This window comes from Montipora capricornis, chromosome 3 (genome assembly GCF_036669925.1).
Source record: "Montipora capricornis isolate CH-2021 chromosome 3, ASM3666992v2, whole genome shotgun sequence".
NCBI lineage: Eukaryota > Metazoa > Cnidaria > Anthozoa > Scleractinia > Acroporidae > Montipora > Montipora capricornis.
The window spans coordinates 72,495,759-72,521,106 of NC_090885.1; the positions used below are offsets into that span (position 1 = coordinate 72,495,759).

General features: G+C 36.9%; 1 protein-coding gene across 2 annotated transcripts in view; it reads left to right on the forward strand.

Moving 5' to 3' along the window:
• LOC138043973 (dynein axonemal assembly factor 9-like) overlaps positions 1–25,348 on the forward strand; it is a 68,540-nt gene that overhangs the window by 9,122 nt on the left and 34,070 nt on the right. Inside the window, exons 2-25 of one of the 2 annotated variants that reach the window (XM_068890510.1) lie at positions 1,928–2,010; positions 2,321–2,333; positions 3,800–3,874; positions 4,865–4,896; positions 5,697–5,821; positions 6,370–6,466; positions 7,769–7,862; positions 8,076–8,103; positions 8,224–8,301; positions 8,603–8,661; positions 10,886–10,928; positions 11,768–11,823; positions 12,672–12,819; positions 13,335–13,465; positions 13,556–13,640; positions 14,474–14,595; positions 15,011–15,056; positions 15,177–15,288; positions 15,685–15,755; positions 18,182–18,232; positions 18,891–18,978; positions 19,921–20,024; positions 21,596–21,803; positions 23,511–23,535. In XM_068890510.1, coding sequence (XP_068746611.1) covers positions 1,928–2,010; positions 2,321–2,333; positions 3,800–3,874; positions 4,865–4,896; positions 5,697–5,821; positions 6,370–6,466; positions 7,769–7,862; positions 8,076–8,103; positions 8,224–8,301; positions 8,603–8,661; positions 10,886–10,928; positions 11,768–11,823; positions 12,672–12,819; positions 13,335–13,465; positions 13,556–13,640; positions 14,474–14,595; positions 15,011–15,056; positions 15,177–15,288; positions 15,685–15,755; positions 18,182–18,232; positions 18,891–18,978; positions 19,921–20,024; positions 21,596–21,803; positions 23,511–23,535 — 1,974 coding nt within the window. Of the gene's footprint in view, positions 1–1,927; positions 2,024–2,320; positions 2,334–3,799; positions 3,875–4,864; positions 4,897–5,696; positions 5,822–6,369; positions 6,467–7,768; positions 7,863–8,075; positions 8,104–8,223; positions 8,302–8,602; positions 8,662–10,885; positions 10,929–11,767; positions 11,824–12,671; positions 12,820–13,334; positions 13,466–13,555; positions 13,641–14,473; positions 14,596–15,010; positions 15,057–15,176; positions 15,289–15,684; positions 15,756–18,181; positions 18,233–18,890; positions 18,979–19,920; positions 20,025–21,595; positions 21,804–23,510; positions 23,536–25,348 lie in introns of both variants that reach the window. The other variant, XM_068890511.1, reaches the window with a different exon arrangement.

The following is a 25,348-nucleotide window of genomic DNA, read 5'->3' on the forward strand; positions in this document are numbered from 1 at the left end:
TGGTGGTGCCAGTCGCGCAGAGGCCAGAAGTTGGACTTAGCTGACAGAGCCTCTTAGAGTCGCACGTCATTGGGAGCATTTCAAGAGGTTGTGAGAGCCCAGCCTCACAACCCACTCCCCGGCTATAACAGCCTTACGGAACCAGTTGAGCTAGAGCTATGATACTTATAACGCTTTAGGAGTAGATTATTTGTTCAAAGACAGTGATCGCTACTTGAGTTTCATGTTTCCTGAGAAGCAGTCGTCAGGCAGGATAAAAAGGTTTACACAAATAATGAACTCACAGCGGAAGGATCCAAAGTTTATATCATAAATGGATAGATAAATACTGAATGAAGACAGTGGGGTGACCTTCTTACTGGTCCGACTCGATTTAATGGAGGTTTCAGCAGTTCAGCCTTTTTCAAACATTCGTTTAAAACTAAAACTAAAAACTATTTACAACCGAAATGTCCATTAAATTGAGTCGGACCAGTAATAACTTCACCCCACTGACTTCATTCCATATTTATCTATATATAATTATAGAGGTAGAGTAAAAGAGCAACAGAGAACAACTACCCGCAATTAGTGAGTGTAAGCATCTTGTATCCACTGGATCCTTCTCACAAGTGTCATCTTCGTTGGCAAACCATCTTCTTACACAACTATATATATATATATATATGTATAGGTATATGTATATGTATATGTATATATGTAATGAGGAATAAACTTCTTGAGGCAAATATGTGTGTAATCGGTTTAATACTTCAAACGTTTCGCCGTTTAGAGCTTCGTCAGTGAATGAAGATTATGAATACAAGATTGGTTTATGTAAAAAACTTAGTACAATAGATGAAAGTCAAGGCTCATTAATTTGATGGTGTTCATTAACAATTATTGGATGAGGTTGAGCATGTTAGTCAAGGTCAAAGTTTGTGTTATCTGCCGAAGCCGAAGGCTGAGGCAGATAACACAAACTGAGGCCTTGATAATTATCGCTAACATGCGAAAACCGAATTCAATAATTGTTTTATTATGCATATTCCTGAGTTGAGCTCCGCCATGACAAAACTGATCTTCTGGTCAGTGTGTTAGGTGATGTCACTTCTGCATGCATAAAACTATTGTCTGTAGGTATGACGTCAATTCTACATGTATAAAATCTATTGTTTGTAGGTATGACGTAAGAGAAACAGAGCAAGCAAGAATTAGCTGCGTGCTTATAGCCAATCAAAATCGAGCTGGTGACACCAATGTATAATAATATATCTTTAGAGTTCGTCCAATGTAGTTATTCATGACGTTCACATGCTTGCGGATTTCTAGCGCTTCAATAGTTTTACGCTTGTGGATGTCGTGGATGTTCCTGTGGAGGATTTCCCAAGAGATATCTTGCATGGATGGTTTGTTGTGATTGATCAAATGTGAATAAACCGTCTGTTTCACCATTCTGATATGTTCTTTTATTCTGGATCCGACAGTTCTACTTGTTTCACCAATATAAACCGTGTCGCAGTGCGAGCATTTGATTTTGTATACACAGTTTTTTGTTAGGCATTGGTTAGATCTTGTTGAAGAGCCGCAAGTATCACAGGGAGCTGGGCAGCATTGTTTTTCTTTGGGCGGCGTGAATATTCTTGATGATGAGGGAGCCATTAATATAGAAGCGCTAGAAATCCGCAAGCATGAGAACGTCATGACGTCAATGACGAACTCTAAAGATATATTAACACCATGCTAAATCTTCTCTTTATTGGTTTTTACTTTAGCTGTAAATCATTGTACAGTTCACTCATTTTAATGCTGTTGACTTGGCCAAAATTTGCTGTAATTCTGTGAAATGGCCAACTCCCACTTGCCCCATTGAAGGGTGACAATTCGTTGACTTTGATAGTTGTCAAGGAGTGTTTTTTACATCTGATTATTTTTTGTATCTTGTTAGCTGTACAAGGTTGAGGAGAATCCAAGAATTCATCAAGAATGAAGATTCTCTCACCAAATTAGATGGCATCCTTTGTATCCTTGGTAAGGCAATTATGTCTAAGGACTGCAGTGTTTTATTCTACAGTGTATACACTACACATAATTATGTTGTGGTTTTGGATTTTTTTCAACCAACCTCAAGTTTTTAAAACTGGTTTGAAACTTTGAAACCAGTGATACACATGTACCAGTAATTATTTTCATCCTGTGCAAAAGTAGATTGCTTGCACTCCAAGTTTACCCCTTTCGGTCTTGAGAGTGAGACTTAAAGGTTTTACTCTGTTTAGTTACAATCAATGAGGGCCGCTTCAGGGATGAATGGGTTAATAACAGGTCTTTTTTCCTTTCCTAGGTGTGGATAGCAGGTAAGACAACCTTTCTTAGTTGATCTTAAAAAAATAATAAAAAACTGAAGTTTAATGCAGTTCTTGGTGTTTTGCACCATTGAATGGGCTAAATAGGCATTTTTCGATATACTAAAATTTAGCTTGAAAGAGAGGTTTAGAGGACAGAGACAAAGGAAAGTGGATGATATGAAAATATGTTTTCATATTCATTCCAATGTGTTTCTATACTTTTGTCCTCACTGCCTCACCAGCAAGCTGAATATTTGATATTTCGGAAATGGGTTATTTCCAGTTGATCCTCAAGTTTAATAGAGGAACTCACTCTGTGCACCAAAGGCACACTCACAGAGCACCATTGGTAAGAAAATAATATTATGGTAACCCATCTGTGCAGGAATTTGGTTTTGGTCACCATACAACCCAAAATCCACCCCTCCATGTATGCAAATATGAAACGCATCTTTTGCGCGGAGAATCTCTAATACTGGACATCTACATGTATGGATATGGTCAATCTTGTACACAGAGTCCCCGCATATTTTGGTGAGCGGGTGAGCGCCTGAAGAGATCTGGGATAATGGACTTAAACATTTTTTTTTTATTGGTCACTTGCATGACAATGGTAGTCCGACAAGAAGTGTGTAAGTAATATGCAGAAGTACCACACCAAAAACCCCAGAACCAACTTCCTCTACAGTGTATTTGGAGGGAGATTTGAAATCTAAAGTTAGTTTCAGTGCTGTTTGTTTTTTTCTGCTATCGTTGTTTTCCCCTTACTTAAAGCACCTGAGAAATAGGTAAATCACAAAAATATTAAAACGATGGAGTTTTAATAATCTCTAACAGTTTCAACTAATAAAGAGCAGCTGTTTTAGCATGGAAATTTTCCCACACTGCTAAAACTGATCACTGTTTTGCTGTTGCAAAAGTTCTGGGGAGAAATCCATGGTTCGAAAACATAAAATTGTAGTAGAAGAGGACAGGAGTGTTGTTCCACAAAAATCTTGGTATTGGGTTTCTTGCACGATGCACTTCTGCTCCAAAGGCTACAACATCAATGTGCTATATGCAGAACAGTTTTGAATAATGGTTCAGATCGTATCTTTCAAACAGAACACAATCGGGTAGAATTCAGGAAGTTGATTCGTCTGATAAAATACTGCTATATGGAGTCCCGCGAGGATCGGTACTAGGCCCTCTTCTCTTCTCATTTTGATTTGTAATACCTTTTTTTTCTTATTTTTTTCACATTTAAATGAGTATCATTATTATTTTTAATTCTGTAAAGCATTGAAAAATTATTCTTATTATTATTATTATTTATCATAATAACGATATCATTAGACTAGTAAAGCATAAGGTGATGTTTCAGTAAATGGAAAAGTGACAATAACAGCACTTAAAAATGAGCACATGGCACAGGATATTCAGAACAAAGGGAATTCATATCATTATCTTATAATCATTTTACCATTATGTTTCAGATACAACAGTGGGACAAAACAGCTTTTGAATTACTTACTTTTTGGCTTTTGTGAACTTCTTCCCAAGGATGTGAGGTAAGAGGAAAAGTGAATGTTCAGGGAAGGGATTTGTAGTGGTGGGAAGTTTCATTTTACACCAAATGGATTGACACCAGCTACACAGGTCGTGGATTTGCTTCTGAATCTCTTCTGAATCTCTTATGTCCAGGACTTCAAATTTACTTTAAATTATGATGAATGCATTGCTATGTATTGTTAGTACTGTAAAGGCTATAAAATTATTGTTAAGTACAAAGTTCACATTTAGGTTTTGATAGCTGTTTGTGTTTACTTAAAAAGAAGAGTTAGGGAAATTTTATGATGTTTAGCCCCAAGGCTGTATTTCTAGACAGAAGTGATGTGCCTGAATGACATTCTTATTGCACTGGTTTGTTACATCACACCACGGGACTGTACTATAAACTCAGCGTTAGATAGTTATCACTTGACGCATAAAACTCAACTCGCTCAAAAAAGAAGCATCACATGTTCTTATGACATCATGCAAAAGCAGAAGGCACAAGTGATGTTAGAATTTGTTATTGAGGAGAAAGCCAAGGTATGACAGAACTTCCAGGTACTCATCAAAGTTTGGGTGCATTGGCAATACATGTATTCGATGCCGGATATGCTTGTACATGTACCTATATTTTTATCCAAGCTGTCGAGTTTTTGCTTAAAATATTAATGGGAGTTTTAATCATTATAGTGAGTTAAGTTACCTTGGGCACTAAGACTAAGTTTTGAGGCTATAGCTGAGGTCTACATTTCATTTGTTGAATTCTTTAATAGTCTTAAAGCATTTCACTGTGAAGGTTGCTTTCGAGGTCTGCCCAGTTTTACTCCTTCCACAAAAAGTAATGCTTCAGGTAGACGGTTTTTGTCTGAATACTGATGCTGTCCCCTTTCCACTAAAAGTGTGATGTATGTAAAAATGATTTTATCTACGAGTCTGCCAGACAGATAAATTACATGTATGATTATTTCTGCCTTATGTTTCCTATAATCTGACTTTTATCATAACAGTGGATGTAAAGTTACAGAGGAGGAGCTTGAAGGTACTATACACCCTTTTAAAAATTGTTGTTATGTAGGTTGTAATTATTTTTCTTAACTTTTAATAAAGTTGTTCTAAATTACCAGTAACTTTGTGATGGACTAATCAATCATCAAAGGTCAAAGGTTGAGGATAGTAACAACTGAAACAATACAAGCGTACTTAACTTTAATAAATTAAAAACAAAAACAAGGAATGAACAGGAAAATGTGCCTTATCCTTTTGCCTTATCCGTGCAGGAAAAACACAACAGTGAAACCATGTACATGTAACTGGTGCCTGTCTATCAACAGAGTCTTGTACATGTAACTAACACTTTGTTTCAGTGTAAAATGTGGCTAGCAGCAGGTCACCTGGCTCAAATTGTTCAAAGGCCAGATAGATAAGTCACTATCCGCCAGTTTCAGTCTCTGCAAAGGTTTCACACTGATCACTTTTACTATGCATGTTTCTATGACAATGAAGTAAAGATTTGAACCTTCATAAATCCATGGAATTCATGATTTTCTCTGAAATAGCAGTGATAACAGCTAAGTTAAAATTGCTCCATGCAGGTAAAGTCCTTCTTTAATAGAATCATCCTTAACCTCCTTTAAGATCCTTCAAGGCCATGAAACTTCTTTGTATAATTTTGGTCTTAAATAATATTTATTTCCTTTCATAATCTTTGTCATTGTTAATATATTAATTAAGTATTTTATCTTTGCTCCACCCAACTCGATTAGCCTTGCTAAATTTGGGTGGACAAACTTTTCACTGTAACTGTATTGTATATAATAGACGTTGTTGTTATTGCTTTAGATCTTGTGGTTGTTGTGAAGGCTGAAAGTGTTCATGTCTATTGCAATCCTCTCAATTATCCCCATCTTTTGCGTTATATTGCTCACTGGAGGAATCTTCACATTCACTGCTTGACGAAGGAGGAGGTAGAGTCAGTAATTATAACACCAACCCAAATCGTGAACAAACTAATGGTGTACAGCTGTATTGCCATATCCTGGCTCAACAAGATAAAATTTCAAAATAATTTAAGAAGTGAATCAACTTGCCAAGTACATTCAAGATAATGTCATGAGGAGGATGGTTAACAGAAATGCAGTGTACAGGTTTACAGTTATTCCTCTCCTTTTCTCTCTCTTATTAATTTTTATTTTCCACTGTTTTTCAATGTGACTGGTGTCTGCCTTTGGTGTTGAGTGGACCTCATGGCTGGCTTTCCTGGGTTTGCTAGCCATTGGTCCTCTAAATTCTCCATTAAACTGGGTACCAGTAGTGGAATCTCTCCACCACACTTGGTCTACAAGATGTACCATATTTTTCCCTGTGATAGACATCATCATTTGCAAAAGCAGAAGAGAAATAACATACAAAACTGAAATAAATCTGAGCCTACAGTACATGTATGATTTCTGCTAGAATTCAAGAACAAATCAAAGAAATTCTTTCAGCCATGTACATGTACATGTAATTATAGTATGATGATGACGACGATGAGAGGGCAGAGGAATTCAAGATCACCAGTTTTATCTCTATGGTTGAAGGATGTGAGCAGCTGGGTATACCTTATGGAGGTTAGTGCTGCTGGATAAATCAATTTGACTTTAACCTTATTGCCCCGAATTGGTCCTCATTGACTAAAACATAGCAAAAATAATAAAATATTATTAATCTATAAGATTCACTCTTCAGAGGGAATATGTTTATAATGTACTTGGTCCTCAGATTAAGCTCCCTTGATTGGTTGGCATGCATGGCATGTTTGAGCTTCTCCTATTCTTTAATTTATTCCTTTTATGAGAACAATCAAGCCCACAATATTGCCTTTCTTCCAAAACACTTGGTTTCATTGTGAATAGTTTTTTGTGCTCTGTAGTAGTTTTGCTGATGCCTTAGTGTTTGAGTCCCATCGAAGGCCTAATTTCTTCAATTTTTTAAAAGGGGGATAACATTTTTGGCTTAAACACTTTCCATTTCTCCTGCTTTAATTTGTCCCAATCAATTTTATCCCAATCATGGCTGATCCAAGATGGCGATCAAAAGTCACAGCCACATATTAAGCAGTAAAAATTGATGATGATGATGATGATGATGATAACAAGAAGAATAGTTAAACTTTATTTTCACATGATAATGTGTTAAGCTGAATAGCTTTCCGAGTCGTGCACAAATCAAATGAAATCAATACAATGTCATATCAAGTCATATTGGTTTTTGAGTAGAGGGTAAAGCCGGAGTACCAAGAGAAAAACCTCTCAAAGGAGAGTAGAGGACCAACAAAGTCAACCCATATGTGACGCTGGATCTGGGAATCGAACCCAGGCTATATTGGTGGGAGGTGAGTGCTCTCACCACTGCGCCATCCCTGCTCTGATCCCCTCAGTGATCTGCATGATGATTTGTACAGCCTAACGGCATCACTTACACTGTAGATCGCACATCTTTGTGTTGAATAGTTTAGGCAGGAGTTTCAATAACATTTGAATTTGTTGGCTGGTTTGAGTAGAGTAACCAACTATTATCATTGTCAAAATGAATTTTAATTTTAGGTTTGAGGGAATTAAGCTGCAGAAAAGTGCTGTCGCTGAGCTGTTGTTAGGGGCAGGGGATTTTCCCAGTCTCCTGGGTGTTTCATACAAAAATAATGTACCCACTACTTTCAGCGTGACAATTTAGAGAAAACATTCCCTGCAAAGTTGCTGCTTTTCCCACCTATTTTTATAGTTTCCCTGCCTAATTGAAAAGTTATTGACTGCCCCGTGTCTGTACTTTGGAACTACATTGTACTGTGTACGAAAGAGGGAAGACCTTGTCTTTGTTGTGTAAACTTCAATAATATTTTAGTTTCATATTTTGGCTTGTTTGTGATCTTGTAGAACCAAGCCTTGGTGACAACCAACCTCCATTTAATCCATTCATTTTGGAGAAATGGCCACTGATTCAAGCATTTGCCTTGGAAGACTTTGGAAGGTACTAAAACATGTTTTTAATTTCACAAATTTACAAAAAAGTGTACCTGATGTATTCACCAGAAATTTAAGTTGTCATGCAACAAGTTAATAGTTGCCTTAACCATTTATCTGTTGGAGAGATCTTTAATTAAATTAAAGGTAATGTTTTGTCTTAAAACATAAATTTGTCATTGCATTTTTATTGACACTGGTATAAATTATTCCCCTGCAGTGGAGGATTTTTCACTATGAAACACAAGGTGAGGATAATCAAAATGAATTTGAAACAGTTGCTGTGCATGAACTTAGCATTAATTTTAAAATTTTTGTCAACTTGTTTGGTTTTTGTCCTATTTTTTGTTTTTAATGATCTACTGTAGGTTGCTGATGTGACTGAATATTTGAATTTAATCTATGGTTTATTGGATCCTGTGATTGTAGAGACTCTTGTTGATGAGGTAATTAATAATTATTGTTACTTTCAATATGGAGCAGAAGACTGCATTTAGGATTTAGGTTTATCTTTTCACTTAAACAGGCTGGCCAATACTAACCAACCAATCTTTGTACATTATGTAATCAAATTAAACTAACTAGCTTAATTAATTAATTAATTTAGTCATATTTTTCATTTGACATTTAACTAACTACATGTACTTACTTACAAACACTCACATGCATTATTTAATTATGTGTTAAGGCACCAGAGCCAGCCTACAACAGTATTTAAATTGTAAAGATTTTAATCCTCTTTTCCAGACACTTCCATTGTTTGAACGCCATTTCAAAGCTGTTCTAACTAATGTGGATGTAGGAAGGCAAGTGAAAAAAATATGCATTCCATGCACTGATAAATTATTGTTTTTCTAAAATCTATCATTGCAGACTAATAGGCCATTTCCGAGTTCTGGCCTGCCTCATCTTCAAAGTGAGTCTAAGTGCGAAGTTTTTGTTATGCAAATTAGTTTTCATCCATATGTAAAGTAGAACTAATTACGATCACAAAAACTTCGCACTTAGACTCGCTTTGAAGAGGAGGCAGAATTGAACTTGGAAATGGCCAGTTAACCAGGATGGAAATATGCCTGTTGCTCTGTAGAACTAGGAGAGGTTTATTGTGCAGATATTGCAATACATTTTTTTTTGTTATCTAAATAATATTCATCGCAATGAAAATTTCTCTGATTTTTGGAATTTTTGAAAAAAGTGAAATTCCATTAAGTTATAAATTTAACCTATTGACTTCTTCTAACCTATTTACCTTTCCGCTTCTCTATCTCTGATACTGAGTTGAATTGTTGTAGTACATACCACACAAGTTGAATAAACCATTAACCAGGGTGGGTATCACTATAAAAAGTATTTAGTAATATATAGATTTAGCCAAGCCTAAAAGCAGAGCTCCCATTTCTAACCCCAGAAAGCAATACAGTGTGTATGGAAATAATTATGCTTCTGCATAAAGTACAAAATTAATCGTCATTAGTGTGTACAGTTTACAGTGATCAAACAGATCAAACACCTCTGAGATGACAGCAGTAAACAAATAAGCCTTGCAAACAATAACTAAGAATTTTTAATTAATGAGCAACTCAAATTGAAATTACATGCACAGTAATCTCTTTCGCAACATTTTCTGTTTCACTGACAGTCCGTACTCCATCTCTCTTCAGTTCAGAACAACGGCAAAAATCTTTAATATCCTCTTATATGACATCCCAAAATACCAGAGAGACAAGTTACAAAGAATTCAGAATACCGCAGCACGAATGATAATAAGAGCCTGCAGTTCCGATCGTATAACACCTATATTAAAGAGCCTGCACTGGCTACCTGTGGAAGGAAGGATTAACTTTAAGATTCTTCTTATCACATATAAATTCTTGAATGGACAATCTGCTGGATATCTGGAACCCCTGATTAAGGAATCACATCCACCAAAAGTACTACGATCGTCATCCCGTTCACTACTATGCACCCCAGCCATAAAATCCAAAACATACGGGGGACACGCATTTTCTACCGCAGCACCTCAATTATGGAACGCTATCCCAGAATATGTCAAAAATGCAGAAAGTGTTGTTTCATTTAAGACAAAACTCAAAACATTTTTATTTAGGAAATTTTTCTATTGATTTTTATGCTTCCTTTTATTGTATAATGTGTCGCATAGCTATTTTTCTTGTTGTGATGTAAAGCGCATTGGGATATAGAAATGCGCTTATTAAGAACCTATGCTATTATTATTATTATTATTATTATTATTACCGGTATTATTATTTACTACCGGTAACTAAAAAGTCAACATACATGTAAGTGTAGCAAATTCGCTTACTCAACTGCGATTCACAGTCAAACAAAGCAGCTCACAACTGGACACCCATTTCACACAAAAAGCCTATAAATGTGATTGTTGAAGTATGTCAGAATCTCTGTCAATACGGAATTGCAAATGTTTTCTGGCCTTCTTTCTTTTTTAGCTAGTTTTACAAAATATGTAGGTAGCAAGTCATGTAATCTTAAAATTAAAGAAGGCAAGCATTAAGCTTACCTGAAAGCTAACCATTGTAAATGAGTGTTTTGTCTCTTGCTCTATTTCTCTCAGGTTTGCGTTGATTTTCATTGAAATGTTCTCTTCTTCCTCCTCTGCTTTTCTCAAGGATTTCTTTGCTTAAATTTCTCAAGTTTTGTCACCTCTTCCCTTGTGCCTTTCCAGCTCTTTATTCCTTTTGCTCGTCACTAATATGATTTCCTGCCAGAAAAGCACGGGTTGCCAAATGCAACACTGCCATGCGATTTTCCGCCAAGGAAAATTGCCCGAACAGTACCGTCCCCAGAGGCTGTCCTGTATGTCCTATATGGGTGGATGTACGTATGGACGTCTGTGACATCATGACCAAAATTTCTTGCATGGATAGATTTCCCAAATAATCGTAACCATGGTGCTCTGCTGGTGCACTTTGTGCACCTGAGCTCCTCTATTAGAATTAGTATTTATTTAGTATCATGGGTGGTGATACCTCGTTTCCTTCCCTTCCACAGCCATAATGGACCTCTTACAGTATCAGAGAGCAGTTTAAGTGAGGTTTGCATTGCCTTTTAGCCTTGTAAATGATTTTATTATTGCTTGTTCATGAAAGTGATGAATTGGAAAGTGAAGTCTCAAGGAGTAAGGTTTTTATGCCATTCAAACTATGAAAGCTCTTTTTACAGATGGAATTTGAAAAGAAAGCTGGCCCTACATTAAGACTAAGGCCCTCAAAATCAGTTTTGCATGGGGATAGTAAATTTACTTAGAAAAAAGGACCTGTATGTTACAGTACAGCTCACAAACAAATCGAGCTGCCTTAATATATTGCAAGATCTTTAAATAAAAAAAAGTTAATATTATTTTGAATTTAGTGAACTGCTAATATTAGCACATGTGCGTCATGTATGTGTACTGAAACTTACTTGTAGTAATTTCAGGCATACATGTACTTAATGTTGTGATTTTTCTGACGCAGTGTTTTGCAAGGCTTTTTTGTGTGATTTTGATAGAAGAAATACAAAAAAGGCATTAAATCTTGCGAGGATTGATGCAGGATTTTTACACGGGGCAAAGAAAATAGTGGTACGGTAATATAGACAGTGCAAGTGACAATTAGGTGAAAAACCTCTGCTAGAAGGGTATTACACAAACAAACAAACAAACAAACAAAGAGAAAGGAATGTGTATGTAAACTTGCCATGACATTAAGTCCAACAGTGTTACAATGCTGTCCAAGCCACTCAATATGATATTCAGTTTGTCTTAGGACTATCAGAAGACAAAACTTTGCTGTTCATTGAGGTACTTAAACCAGGTGATTATGACAGGAGGTTGTCTTGCATAATATTGTTATTGCATTATCAAGTCCTCTTGTTATTTTTTTTATTTTGTAGCCCATTTTGAGTTATTTTACTCATGGACACATTGTGGAAAAAGAGAGCTCAAAGAGGTAGTTGTTTTATGCCTTAAGCCTTGGGACCATAGGCTGTATTCGTAAATGGCGGCCAAAAAATAATTCTTTTGTCTTTATGCTAATCATCCTCACTAGCCTCATTAGCACAAACAAAATTCAAAAGAATTTTTGCTCTGAAGTGAGGCTAGTGAGGATGATTAGCACAAAGACAAAATAATTCTTTTTTGGCTGCGATTTATGAATATGGGCTATGAAAATTTGCAAATGGAATTGGGCGTGAGAGACTGGGGGAGTGGCAGAGACCGTCACTCCTGATTTGGCGTGCAGGTGATCGATGCTCCAGCATAAGTGACAACAAGGCGCAGCTCCATGATCGCAAGAGATCAACGGCAGAAGCCTCAGAACCTGGGCGTAAATATAATTTTTGTGGGGAGGGGTGGGTGGGTGGGTGGCGAAGAAGGAGGAATAACTAGGGGTTGTTGTTGGTGGTGTGCGGGAGGCTGCAGAGGCCTCCATCTGGTAGGATTAGGTGGAGACAAATGGTTTAGATAGCAGCAAATAAATGGTAATTTTTAAAATACCACAATACTTTTAATTTGAGAGACAAAATGGTTGTAACTAAAAAAAAAAAAAAAAAAACTACATGTATAATAACTTTAAAGTGAAGCATTTTTTGCAAACACTTTGAAACTGATGAATATGTTAACTATTTTTACATTAACTGCTATTATTTATTATTAACTGATTGCATAGGTTTTACCTATATTCATGGTAAATTGTGTTAATATTATTGTTTCCCTGACAATGGTCTTGAAATTACATTGTTTGTCGAGTGCACTGTATATATTTGTTTTGTTAATGAAAGAGTATGATTCTTTGGACAGGTCTGCAACAGATTGTCATCCATTTGTGCTTCTGGGGTTAAATTCCTCAAGGCAAAATATCAAAACTTCAGGGAGAAAATTCTCTCTCCGCAATAATAACACAACGTTTGGTAACAGTGGCTTAAATGACAGTGGTGCAAAACACATGGTAAGTGCTGGGTTTTTTAAATAGCTTTTACAGTGATTGATGTGCCATATAATTTAATTGAGAACTACATGTACAATATAAAAACTTCCTTTGCACAAGGTATTTGTACATACAGTGATGTCACAAGCAATAGATTAAATGATGAACAGTGCCGCCCAGTGGTTAAAATGTAACTATGTTTCCAGTTTCTCATAGGACCACTATAAGTCCCAAGAGAAAATAAAAACAATGCTTTTGCAAAATTTTGGAGGAACAAACAAAGAGTATATTGTATTTTCGATATTGGCAAATGCTTGCATAGTCTTTCTACTTCAGTAATGATATTGAAATATTCATTTTGCTTGCATTTTGCATTAATAAAGCTTCAAAAATGCTCAGACACATTAGGCCCTCAAACATTTTTAAAGGGGGAGACTGATGATGATGATGATGATGCATCCTCCTCCTTCCTGTAATAAAATTATTTATGATGAAAGACAATTTTGGCATGATGAAATTTATTATATTGTGTCCAGGTATGTGTTGCAGTAGATCCCAAAGGTATGTTGACATGTGCAAGAACCTACTTTCTGCAGAATGGATTTGTACCATGGTCTCTTAACACTGCAGGAGGAAATTCGTCAACTAGGCATTGCAAGGACTTGAGGTAAAAAACCCCTAACTTGGATTCTTTTTTACTAGAACTCTCAAAGTTGTTGACTCCTAACTCTTAATTATTTGTTTGTGGTCTTGACAGGTTATTGATGGATCTTTACCTACTTTCGATTAATGCTGTTGTGAAGGGAGTGGAGACTTTTTCACAAACATCAAATAGAAAAAAGGTAAAAGTTGTTTTTGTAAAGGTCTTGAAAGTGGATTGTTAGAAATTGGGATTGGCTTATAAATTAATGGAGTTGTTAGTTGATGATGATGTTGTGTCAGTGGTTGTTTGAGGTGTAGAAATTTGACAGCATCAAATGAATTGACTAGGTCAACTTGACCTCTGAATTCAAGAGAGATTAGAAGCTGATGTTTGGAGGGTTAGCTCATAGATCTCGCGAGGGGGTAACACTGGAAACCTCAGTCTTTAAAGCTCCCTATGATGTTTAGAGCATAATCAGTTGACCTTGGTCAAGTTAGGGACCTGGTTCTAGTTTGCTAACTTAAAGATAGGGATCTGGCACTTGTCAGCCCATATTTGTTACATTTTACTCATTTTGCTCTACATATTATTCTGTGTGCATGCAACATGGGTTGATCTGTGTTGAGACAGATTAAACCAATTTCCTTGCGAAATGGATGCCCTCCTACTTAAATGTCAATTTACTTTTATCAACTGATGCCACTGAGACTATTTTGCACCTATCAATGCTAAGCCCGAGGGGGGGTGGCGTCAGGGCATGGGGGTGGGGATTTTGACAGTTTCATTAAAAGAAATTCAAATTCCCCACCCCTGGGACAAAATAATTGGTCAAAATCCCCACCTGGCGGCAAGTGAAGATAGTCGAATGTCCTTTATACGCTCAAAATCTCTACCCTGGGGACAGACCTTGCAATCAACCTCCTATTGTTGACCCGACACCTCCTTCCTCTGGCTTAACATTGATAGCTGCATTACTGTTAGGTCGAATTCATGATTGTTGTTAAAATTTTATGACCATGTTTCTGTTTTCAGAGTTTTTTAGTGGTACTGTCTGAGCTCAAATCTGGTATGGAAAACAGAAAGATTGATGTGGAAGCTTCCTTTTTGTCAAACAATGTGGAGTTTTCAATAGAGGCTTGTGACTGTCATGGAAGGTACAGCTTGGGACTTGGGCAGGTTGATACCCTGTGAGTAGCTGGTTTCTCCTACGAGAGAGAAACCACTGTGAGCAACCGTTAGTTTCTTTGAGTAAGCCGCCGTCCAGCGCCAAGGATGAATAAATTAAATCTGAACCGGTAAAACAAGTTAGTAAACTTGTTTTGGCACTTGCGCATGCGTTCAGCTATGTAACTGCTCCATTTGGGCACGCCTGTTGTGTGGTGATCCGTACATAAAGTGATGTCACATGCATCACATGGGGCTTGACCTACTTCGCATATTCTTGATGGAAAATCTAGCGGTTTTCTCTTTCAGAAAGCGTAGGAGAAACCATCTGCTCGCAGGGTATGGGTTGGTTGATTTAATTACCATTCCCCCTTTTTAACCCAAGTGTTTCTTTTGATTTTGTAGAGTTGTTAATCTTCAAGATGACAAACCACTTTCAGCCATAAAAAGAGTAAGTTTATAAACATATTATTAATTGCATCACAATAACTTCTGTACATCATCTTTGGTTCACAACAGCTTAAGTTACTCCCATTGCAGTTTCAAAATTTATCTCTTATTTCATTTATAGGTTTGCCTGTATTTGTATGATATACCAAGCATAGAACATCCTGGGGACACCCTAGGCTCAGTGGTGTTTGGCGAAACCTTTCTAGACTCCACTGTTATGAAACTGGCGCCAGGTACATGAAAATTAATTATGACATAAATTTATATAAATGTATCACCTAGGGTATGATGTGCAGCAATTAATTTCATGAAAACAATGTTGGAGATATCTACCGAAAACAAAGCCTCGAAATAAATATCTTAACAATAACAACAACAATGATAATGATAATAATAATAATTATTATAAATTAATGTACCAAAAAGCAACTTCAAAAAACATGTTAGAGTAATCCAGGCTTTTAGGGATTTAAAAAGAAGATCTGTAGTAAATTTGTTTGAGAACTAGAAAGCGACTTTGATGTAGTACTGCATGTATAACTTGGAATCATTATTGACTTGTTTCTGCTCTTTTTCAACCTTTTTCAATGTATTGAAGAATATTAACGAATAAACCTTTCACATTTTAGGAGGCCTAAGGGAATGCAACAGCTCATTTGTATTTCTAACAGAAAATATCTCTAGACTTGTTTCATGGCAGGTGAATATTCATTTGAGCAAGCCACTTTAATTTCAGACACGGTTTGTCAATAGGAATGTATCCACTTGTTAATTTTTAATTACACTAACATGGTGTTAACAACTGCTTCGCTAAGTGGAGGTGGGGTGCCCCAGACATCCTGGAGCTTCCACTATTGGCAACCAGCTCCAAGATGGAGTCTACAACCATGGCTGGCAAAACCTGACAACCCAGCCATGAGCTCCCATGCAGCAGAGAAGATAGAGCATGGATGGCATGGTGGTGATTGTTCTCACTTCCCACCAATGTGGCCTGGGTTCGATTCGGACTGGTGGTCATACTTTACTCTGCTCCGAGAGGTTTTTCTTTGGGTTCTCTGGTTTTCCTTTCTCCTAAAAAAGCAACATTTCTAAATTTCAGTTTCATGACCGCCCCGAAAACCACTTTTGTGTGATTGGAGCTTCCTGGGTAATATCATTTATTATTAATTATAATTATTATTATTATTATTATTATTATTATTATTATTACCGCACCAAGTGGTGAACGGATGTGTCACAGCTTGCTCTGCTATAATTTTTTAAATACCATTTTATTCTTTTTATCCTTTTTAACTGTTTAACCCTCAATATGTATCTGTTAGAACAATTATTAGACAATTGCAACGCGTAGATGGAAAGTTAAACAAGCAAACAACCAAAAATCGTATAACCAACATTGATTATAGTGAGCTGGTTGTAAAGAGCATTGCAAGATATATAGAGGAAACAGGCCAAAGTGAAATGCACATAGCGTTTGAATGGTGATCTTCTGGAATGCAAGGGAATAGTGAAGGATCTGATATCGTCTGTAGACCCTCCACGAAACGCTACCGGGAGGAAGAAGGGTATATCGAAGTAATGGCAGATTTATGGGGAGATAAGGGTTACAGATACTTGGGGCTAAAAAGCCAGAATTTACGGGATCAAGCCTTAAGATTGGAGAAAATGGAGCAAGAGCAGAACTATGCACAAAATACTAGCATTTTATTCGAGAGTGGGAACGGGTTAGAAATTGAGTTGGATGATATAGAAGAGAAGGCGCCTCAGGAAAATAATATTCAAGCTGACTTGCGAAATATTAAAAACAACAGCCCACAACAGCAGTTTGAAAATGCTAATTCTGTTAACTTGGATTTGCATAAGCCAGTAACAACCAAGAGTGGTCAAGTACCTTCTCTCATGGGACTGCCTAGTACAATGGTCACAGATCAAAACAAAATCAAACCAAATCTGCCCGATTATGAAGTGTTTCCTTCTGAAATAAAGAACAAAACATGGGGTAATATTAGCCATGCGAGCTTCTGTAATATTGTCAATGGTGTTTACGACGAAATCGTCAACTACAGGAGAAATATATTCAATGTTCCAGGGAAGAAGAATTGAAGAATTAACTTTCTGGATTAAGCAGTTCAATGCAAATTCTGATTTGAACTCAGTTGCCTTGAAAGCATTCATGGTGCTCCCAACTTTAATCCTGCAAAAGCCGGCCGCTACTTCTAAAAGCAAGGAACACAGCGCAGCAACCTTGATTTGTTGCTTAAAGATGTGAGGTTTATACAGGGAAAATTTGTGAACTCTAAGAAAGCTAGGATGGTCGAGGACATATCCAAAGGCGGGAGGTTTCTGGTCAAGAGGGGTTACGGCATTTTTTGATGTAAGAGTTACGCACATTAACTCCAAGTGTTACCAGAACAAGAGAACATCTGAAGTATTCAAGGAGCAAGAGGACAAGAAGAATCGCAAGTACCAGCAGTCTGTGCTAGATGTAGAGATGGGTTCATTCACACCTTTAGTGTTTAGAACCTATGGCAGAATGGGAAATGAGTGTCAGTGTTTCCTGAAGCATCTTGCAGATAAGATAGCTCAGAAGGACACTGAGCCGTATAACACCATTATCACATGGCTCAGGACATAAATCTCTTTCGAACTTCTAAGATCGGTACACGCATGCGTGAGAGGTTCACAAACACCTTTTCACAGCAAGATAGAACACTCCTTGGACTGCAAAATAGATGTTGCCACTGCGGGCATCTAAAGTTTTTTTAGGGCTATTTTCAAGCAAAATGCTTTTGTATTATACATGTTTTTTAAATTTTATGAAATTTTGTATATTAAATTTATCAATTGTATTTTGTAAATAATCTTCAATTGTGAATAAAGTTAGTTCCGTTTTATTATTATTATTATCATTATTATTATTATTATTATAAAACGCTCCACGCAAATGCTCCTTCTTCCTGCCAAACCAATAAATAAGCTCTACAGCCCAAAGCAAGAGGAATCAGATGCATGCACAAATATCACTGACAACCAAAAAGCACTGACAACTGACTGCAGCCATTCCTAGTTCTTAACTCTGTTAAATTGCATTTAACCTCATTCAAAATGTTGTTTTGTCTTTGTCAGGGAGATCATAAAGGAAAGCAGCTATCAAAACAGATGGAATCCTTTGCAAAGGTGATCAAGACAAGATGCTATGATACTCAACTGGATTAGTTTTGTACATGAATGAGAACCCATACAGTCATCTTGCCCTTAACTTGAGCCTGTCCTGAGGAATTTATCTTCACTCAGTTCCAGTAATCCACAAAGATTAGTTTCGCCATTTACAAAAATTAAATTCTTGCATTGACCCTCTTTAAGGGGTCAAAGCAAGAATACAGTACTTTTATTCACGGACAATAAGTAATTATCGATTGCTCTAGCACTTCACTGAAATGATCTCAAAGTACTAAAACAATGAAATTATAACTTGGTTAAAAACCCACTGGCAGAAGGTACAGTAAAACTGTTCAGTAAATTGTTTCCAGAGCAAGGTAGAATGAAATTTGGGAGCACCAAAGAGAAAGCAATGACAGTGGGAATAACTGCATTTCAAACCTGGCTTGATCAGGTGCATGCAAAGCTAGTGCTCTTACCACCGAACAACAGTGCCATGGTGCCTCCACAAGCCCTCAACATGGATTGTGGTGGCATAGTACTGTAATCTACACTGGGGGTTATTGTGAGGATGTTCTTATTTGTGTCCTTGAATCTTAAATAAAGAAAATCAAAGGTTCAAACAACCACAGAACAAAGTAATAAATGTATGTTATTATTACTTAAATATTTACAGTCAAAGTCTGATAGTGATGTCTTGGGAAAACAACTTCTTTTCTGTGGCCAAGTGTTTGTTGCAAGTCCAGTGAACAAATGGGAAGCTGGTCAGTAGAGTACATAAATCAACCAATATGGAATAATATTTTTTGTTTCCTATGGGCAGAGCTCGGGCACGCACGCAGAGCACCATTGGTAAGAATTTGTGGTAACCCATCTGTGCGAGAAAATTTGGTTTTGGTCACTGTACGTCTATCCTTCCATGTATGCCAATGTGAAATTCTGTGGTGTGACCCTAGTTTTTTGGCGGGAACATCTTTGATATTGGACATCTATGTTATGGTTAATTGACTCCTGTCAAAACAAGGTAAATAATTCTGCTGACCAGTATCATGTGACCGTATCGAGGGCTTAAGTTTACATGTAAAGCTCATCGAGGTCAGCTTTTTTTTTTTTTAAAGTTCACCACTGACCAGGTACTGGTTTTCAATTGGATCGCCGGCTCAAGCCAGGTTAACATATTGTAAGAATAAATAACATGGAATATTACAGTGTAGTTGATCCATGTATTTTGGTGAACCCATAATTGAACCTTTTTTGTGTGAAAAGGTCTCAAATTGTTTTAAGCACAAGTTTTTCCTTGATTTGAGGTATGCTCGTAGAGATTTTTGTATAAAATACCTTTGAATCCTTATTGATTCCAATTTTAGTTGGAAACCTCAAGTTGAGAGGATTGTTAAAAAATCAAAAGGAGCATTGGAATGTTATCAAAGCTGCGATACATTGAGGATGTTACATGGCCGCGCAGAGATACATGTACGAAATCCCTCTTCAAGTGTTGAAAAATATTTCATGAGTGAGCGTAGCGAATGAGTGAAATATTTTTCAACATGAGAAGAGAAATTTCGTATATCTCCAAGCGGCCATGTAATATACTATTTATTATATAAACACCAATGAAATACTAAATCATTCCACGAAAGGCTTTGAAAGTCGCATTTGATTTCTTGCACGGCACTGTCAAGTTAACTTATTTCATTTTCATGCAGGTTCATTGTATATCTATCAGCGAGGATTTCTTTTTATTCATGCCAGACTTGGTATTGTTTTACTTCCATGCTCCAAATTATCCAGACTCCAGTTTCGAGATAAGGTAATGTCTCCATTGCGGATAGGCTACTAGTCTGTCAAAGAGTTTCGCCAAGAAGTATCTTGCCTATGTTCATTACTTTTACTCACCTATGTTGACAGTTAACTATAAAAAATTGTGATACAACGTATCTTAACATTCTTAAAAATACTAAAAACTTGGTTAAAAACTTCGTTTATAAGGAGCCTGTATAGTGAAAAAAAGGAACAAAGATGTTTTGAAAGAATGCCAATTTAAGGTCTTAAGAAAGTGCCAGGGCAATTTGTTCATTTCTTTCACTATACAGGCTCCTTAGGGAAGGTATGTTTTTAATTGGGGAGGGAGGGGGGCGCTTCGGAGGGGGGTCCTTAGTAAGTTTTTTACAAATTGGGGAGGGTCAAACCTGTTTTATTCTCAACCCAGGGAGGGTAATAGTTTTTTTTGGCAAGGATAAAATTACTCCATGTCGCTTCTATTTTGTATATACAACAATAGTCTAAATTATTTTACAGGTGTCGAAAAATTTACTTATCAAAAAACAATCTTCTCCCAACTACATGTAACATAATTGTCTCTCTCGACCCATGCTTGCTTTCGCCCATTGATGTTTTTGATGTTTCCGCGAGGGGTTCTGGTATAAAATCAGTCTCCGGTGAGGGTTCGTCACTTAAGCTACTCAAACTTGAACCAACAACTCGATCTACTACACACTATATTCGCCCTTTGGGTTCGGGAACCACCCTAGGTCTTTATCTTTCCACTTCTCTGGACCTGTGCTTTCACTTGTTCCCACAGCGGATGTGCCATCAACTGAGTCAGAGGAGTAGCGGGCATCCTTTTTAGAATAGCGAGTCGGCAAACAGCCACAATAGCCACAAGTTGCTCCATCAGACCTCATGAAATCCTCGCATTCATCACAAGCACATTTCCCTCTTTCTATTCCTCGTACATCCTTGCTCATTTTCAAGTTTTCACCGTACAATCACACGCCATGCAATTAACTACTTTGTGTGCAGATGAACATGGTTATATGAGTAACACTTCCAGTTTGTTATTTCCACTTCCGGTTATTTTTGTCTTGGATAGGTTGAGGTGGGTGGGGGAGGGTCAGATGTTTTTGTTTGTTGAGTCATGCATTAATCCATTCCAGGAAGTGGGAGGGCTACGACTTTTTTGGAAAAAAAAATCTAAAATACCCCGGCCCACCCCCACCAATAAAGAACGTACCTTCCCTTATCAACTATTGTTTTTTTTAGTAATTATTATAGTTTGCAATTTTTAATTAATTTTGACTTAATGATGTTTAGCTAACGTCAAAATGTCGTTGTCTTTTAACAAAGTTTTTGAGTTATTTTCAAGAATGTTTAGATAATTATGTTATCGCAGTCTTTCATAGTTAAATGTTCTCTAAAATCACTTCCTCTTCGTATGTTGAAAGGCTAGAAAAAAAGTATTTTCTCTAAGAAAACAACTTTTTTGCAGAACCATTATGTCAAGCTTCGGAATAATAATTTATTATGGTGCACAAGTGCAGTATTACCCCACCCTGTGTCTACAAATGAAATAGATAACTTTAGTAGTAACTTTGTTTACAGGGAGTAACCAGTACCATGACAGTCTTGTTCCTGACATACCATCCCAACATCAAGGAGAATCTTCCGCCTTACTTTTTGACTGAACGTAGTTGCTTAGTACTTGCTTTTACTCCAGACTCGCATGTTTACAGACAGCTTTTCTCTGATGTCATACATTTTTGGAAAGAGAATCAATTACCATGCTTTCCTCAGTTTGAAACAGTCACAGGTTAGTTGCTGATTAGTTGAAGTTTATTTATTCATAAATACATAGCAGTTAAAAAACTGAATTGTGTATTTACCTAGAAAAATACATAATAAAGATAATAAAGTTACACAGATTTAATTATTAACTATGTAAATATTAAAAGGGTCCACTCGGCTAAAAAGGGAAACTCTACTTGCTGTGTTTGCTTTAAGACATGAAGAGATAATAAAACTATTCTTAAAACGGTCGGTTTTGAAGCGTGGTATGTCAAACATTTGTGCGTGTCTCGCAACCGTTTCAGAGATTGTGGTATCGTCTACATATTTCCATAAGTGAGCATTTTTGAGTACAAGGTCATTAATCATAAATTCAAAAAAGCCAAGGCCCTAGTTTGGTTCCCTGGGGGATGCACAAGGGGACTGATCCCCACTCAGATACCCATCCCTCACCAAGTTTGATTCTTTGAGATCTGTCTGACAAAAAGTCCAATTGCACTGTTTGTTGAGAATTGGCTGTGGCATCTGGGAACTTGTGGGTTCAACTGTGATTGGACCAACACCTGGAGCTGCTTATTTACTGAAGAGAAATTGCTTCCTTTTTGATTACTTCTTAATGCTTAAGCTTTCTAGTTTTCTCTGATGAGCACAACAAAGCATATTCCCCATCTGACACAACTGTTCAAAAGAGCACCAGGCTGCGCTACATGTTCAAACATTGTTATAAACATTTGTTGGCTCAACAATGTTAGAAAGTGTACAGGTGTAGCAGGCATGTTTGATGACATTTGTTCATTGTTTTTAGTTGGAAGAATGTTTTGATTTCGATCAAACATTTTGTCCAACAATTACAATAAATCTTCAAGCGTGAAAATACTCTTCCAAGATAAGACGTGCAAGTCGCGTCTAAAATGAGACGCGGCCGCTTGTTTTGTACCATTTATACGAGCAGTTCACGTCTTATTTAGGACCCGTCTTACATAAGACACGTCTTATTTTCTCCTGTATAAATGGCCTTAATGTTTTTTGTGTATCCAACACTGTTAGAAGCATTCTTATAACAACGTTGGGACGTGTTCTTCTAACAATGTTAAAACTTGTAGCCGGGGCTTTAACAGTTGCCAACCCTTCCTTCAGTCCCCCACAAACTTTATGGGTTCTTTGGAAAGATGGGATATATATTAGTTTTTGAAAAATGGCCCACTACATGCCAGTTGCAAAGGTTAGAGAAATTTTAGAGGATAAATTTTTGTCATACACTGCTTCATCCAAGCAAAAAGTTCATACAAATGTAGGCATTTGTTAATTCTCATTGAGCACTGACACTTTTGTTTGGTGAGATTAATATTATATTTAAGTTATTTTGAAAGCCAATAAAATACAGTAATGGATTCTTAGTTCGTGTATATGCCCTACATTGGATGGTCCAGCCATTTTTTGTGAATCTCAGTGGCAAGTAACATTGCAAACAAAAAGCACTTCCGTCAGGCAGACGCTGTAGTATTTTAAACCATCCTTTCCTTTTTCAACTGAAAATTAAAATAGTTTGATTTACATAGCAAATAAATGAGGCATTTAGTATCATTTTTGGTGATAGTTTTACTCCTGTCTTATATCTAATATCGTTGCCCAAGATGTAATGCAATTCTGTCCACTTACAATAATAATATCACTGACAATTTTTTTCTCTCTTTTTTAAACTCTATTAATTCCTTTTTTTTAATGCCTGCAGACATACCAGAGTACTTAGAGGAACAGTAAGTATGAATTTTTTGTTAATGATAATCTAGCATGTTAAATTTTGACATATTTATGTAAAATCAAGCAATGCTAAACCCCAAATTCTCACTCTCTTTTACAAGGAAGGGTTACGTTTTTGCAAATGTTGGCCATGTAGCACTTTTCTTTCAACAGGCTTAACTGTGAGAGGGTAATGTGAAGTGCTAGTTTTCTGCCCATATGAAGCATATGAGCGTCAGCTCTAATAATGGAAATGGGCCCACACAAGCACAGAGAAAAACTTCTGACCTGGGTGGGAATTGAACCCACGACCTTTGGGTTAGATCACCGCTGCTCTACCGACTGAGCTACAAGGTCAGGCGGGAGCAGGTTGTGGCAATTTAACATGTTAATGTCACGGCAATGAATGAAGACCTGTTCCCGTCTGACCTTGTAGCTCAGTTGGTAGAGCAGCGGTGATTAACCCGAAGGTCGGGGGTTCATTTCTCACCCTGGTCAGAGTTTTTCTCTGTCCTTGTGTGGGCCCATTTCCATTAGTAGGGCTAATGCTCACATGGTTTATATTGGTAGAAAAGTAGCACTTCAGATTGCCCTCTAATAGTTAAGTCTCTCACTCTCTTTTCCTCCTTTTTGTTCAAGGGTGATATACCCTGTTGGGAATTGGTAATATGAACACCTAATATCTTGACTGTTTAATAGCGGAGTGCTGTGCGCTGAACATGCGCAGAGCACCATAGGTAAGAAAATATGGTATAACCCATCTGTGAGACAAAATTTGGTTTTGGTTACCGTCTGACTGTCCATCCCTCCATGTATGCCAATGTGACCAGTATCACGTGACCATATCGCAGGCTCAAGTTTAGAGCTCATTGAGGTCAGCTGTTTTTGTGGTAGTGCACTACACACTGTTACCAGGTTTGTAAGAGTGAGTGAAAGTAAGTCCTTTGGTGGCAAATAGCCCTGTAGCGCATGCATAAATCAGGAAAACAAACAGTCTTTGGAAGCATTCTTGATTTATTTGACAAATGAGCAGCACAATTGACAAGGATTCCTTTTTCTGAACAAAATAAGAGTAATATAAAGAATATAATGTGAGATGTGACGTTGATAAATAATAAAGCAGCTTTTATTTCCAAAACGATGGAATTACCTGGTGATAAATGATGTTACCAAGAAGTGTGAATTTTTGACATTGCAAAATCACTGGTCCACAAGTTCAAGGGTTGGATGATTGTGATCTTTGTGTTAAACTTGCTAATTTCTTGTCGAACTTCATAATTTTATTTTGTCTTATGGCAAAATATTATATTCGCGGTACAAAATTGTTCTCTGTTTGCAAATTTTGTTGCTGCTGACAATCCTCTACTCCTCCACATTGAAATTTATTTTTCCAGCTCAGAACTCGGAAATACAGGTTACATATACAAAAGATTTCTATTATAACTTTCCCGTTTTCTTTGAGTGCAAAACAATCTACTCTGTCTAGATGACCTACTGCATTTCTCTTAAATCAAAATCATGTCTACGGAGATTGTCATGCAAGCTCACATTCCAGAGACATTCTGCAGGTCAAATAAAAAAGAAGAAAATTTACCAGTCGGCCATAATTTTTTACTCTCAAAGACCAGGTCAACTTCTCTGCTTGCACTGAAAAAAAATCAACATTAATTTCCTTGCCACGGAAACAAAAATAGTAGAAAACTATTTTCATCTTTATTCAGCAAAAAATGTAGATTTCATCAGCTTGTATTTGAAATTCCCACAGCGCTGTGCTCAAAACTTTTGCCCAGTGATAGCAAAGATGAGGTTTTCTGAATTAAACGAAACATT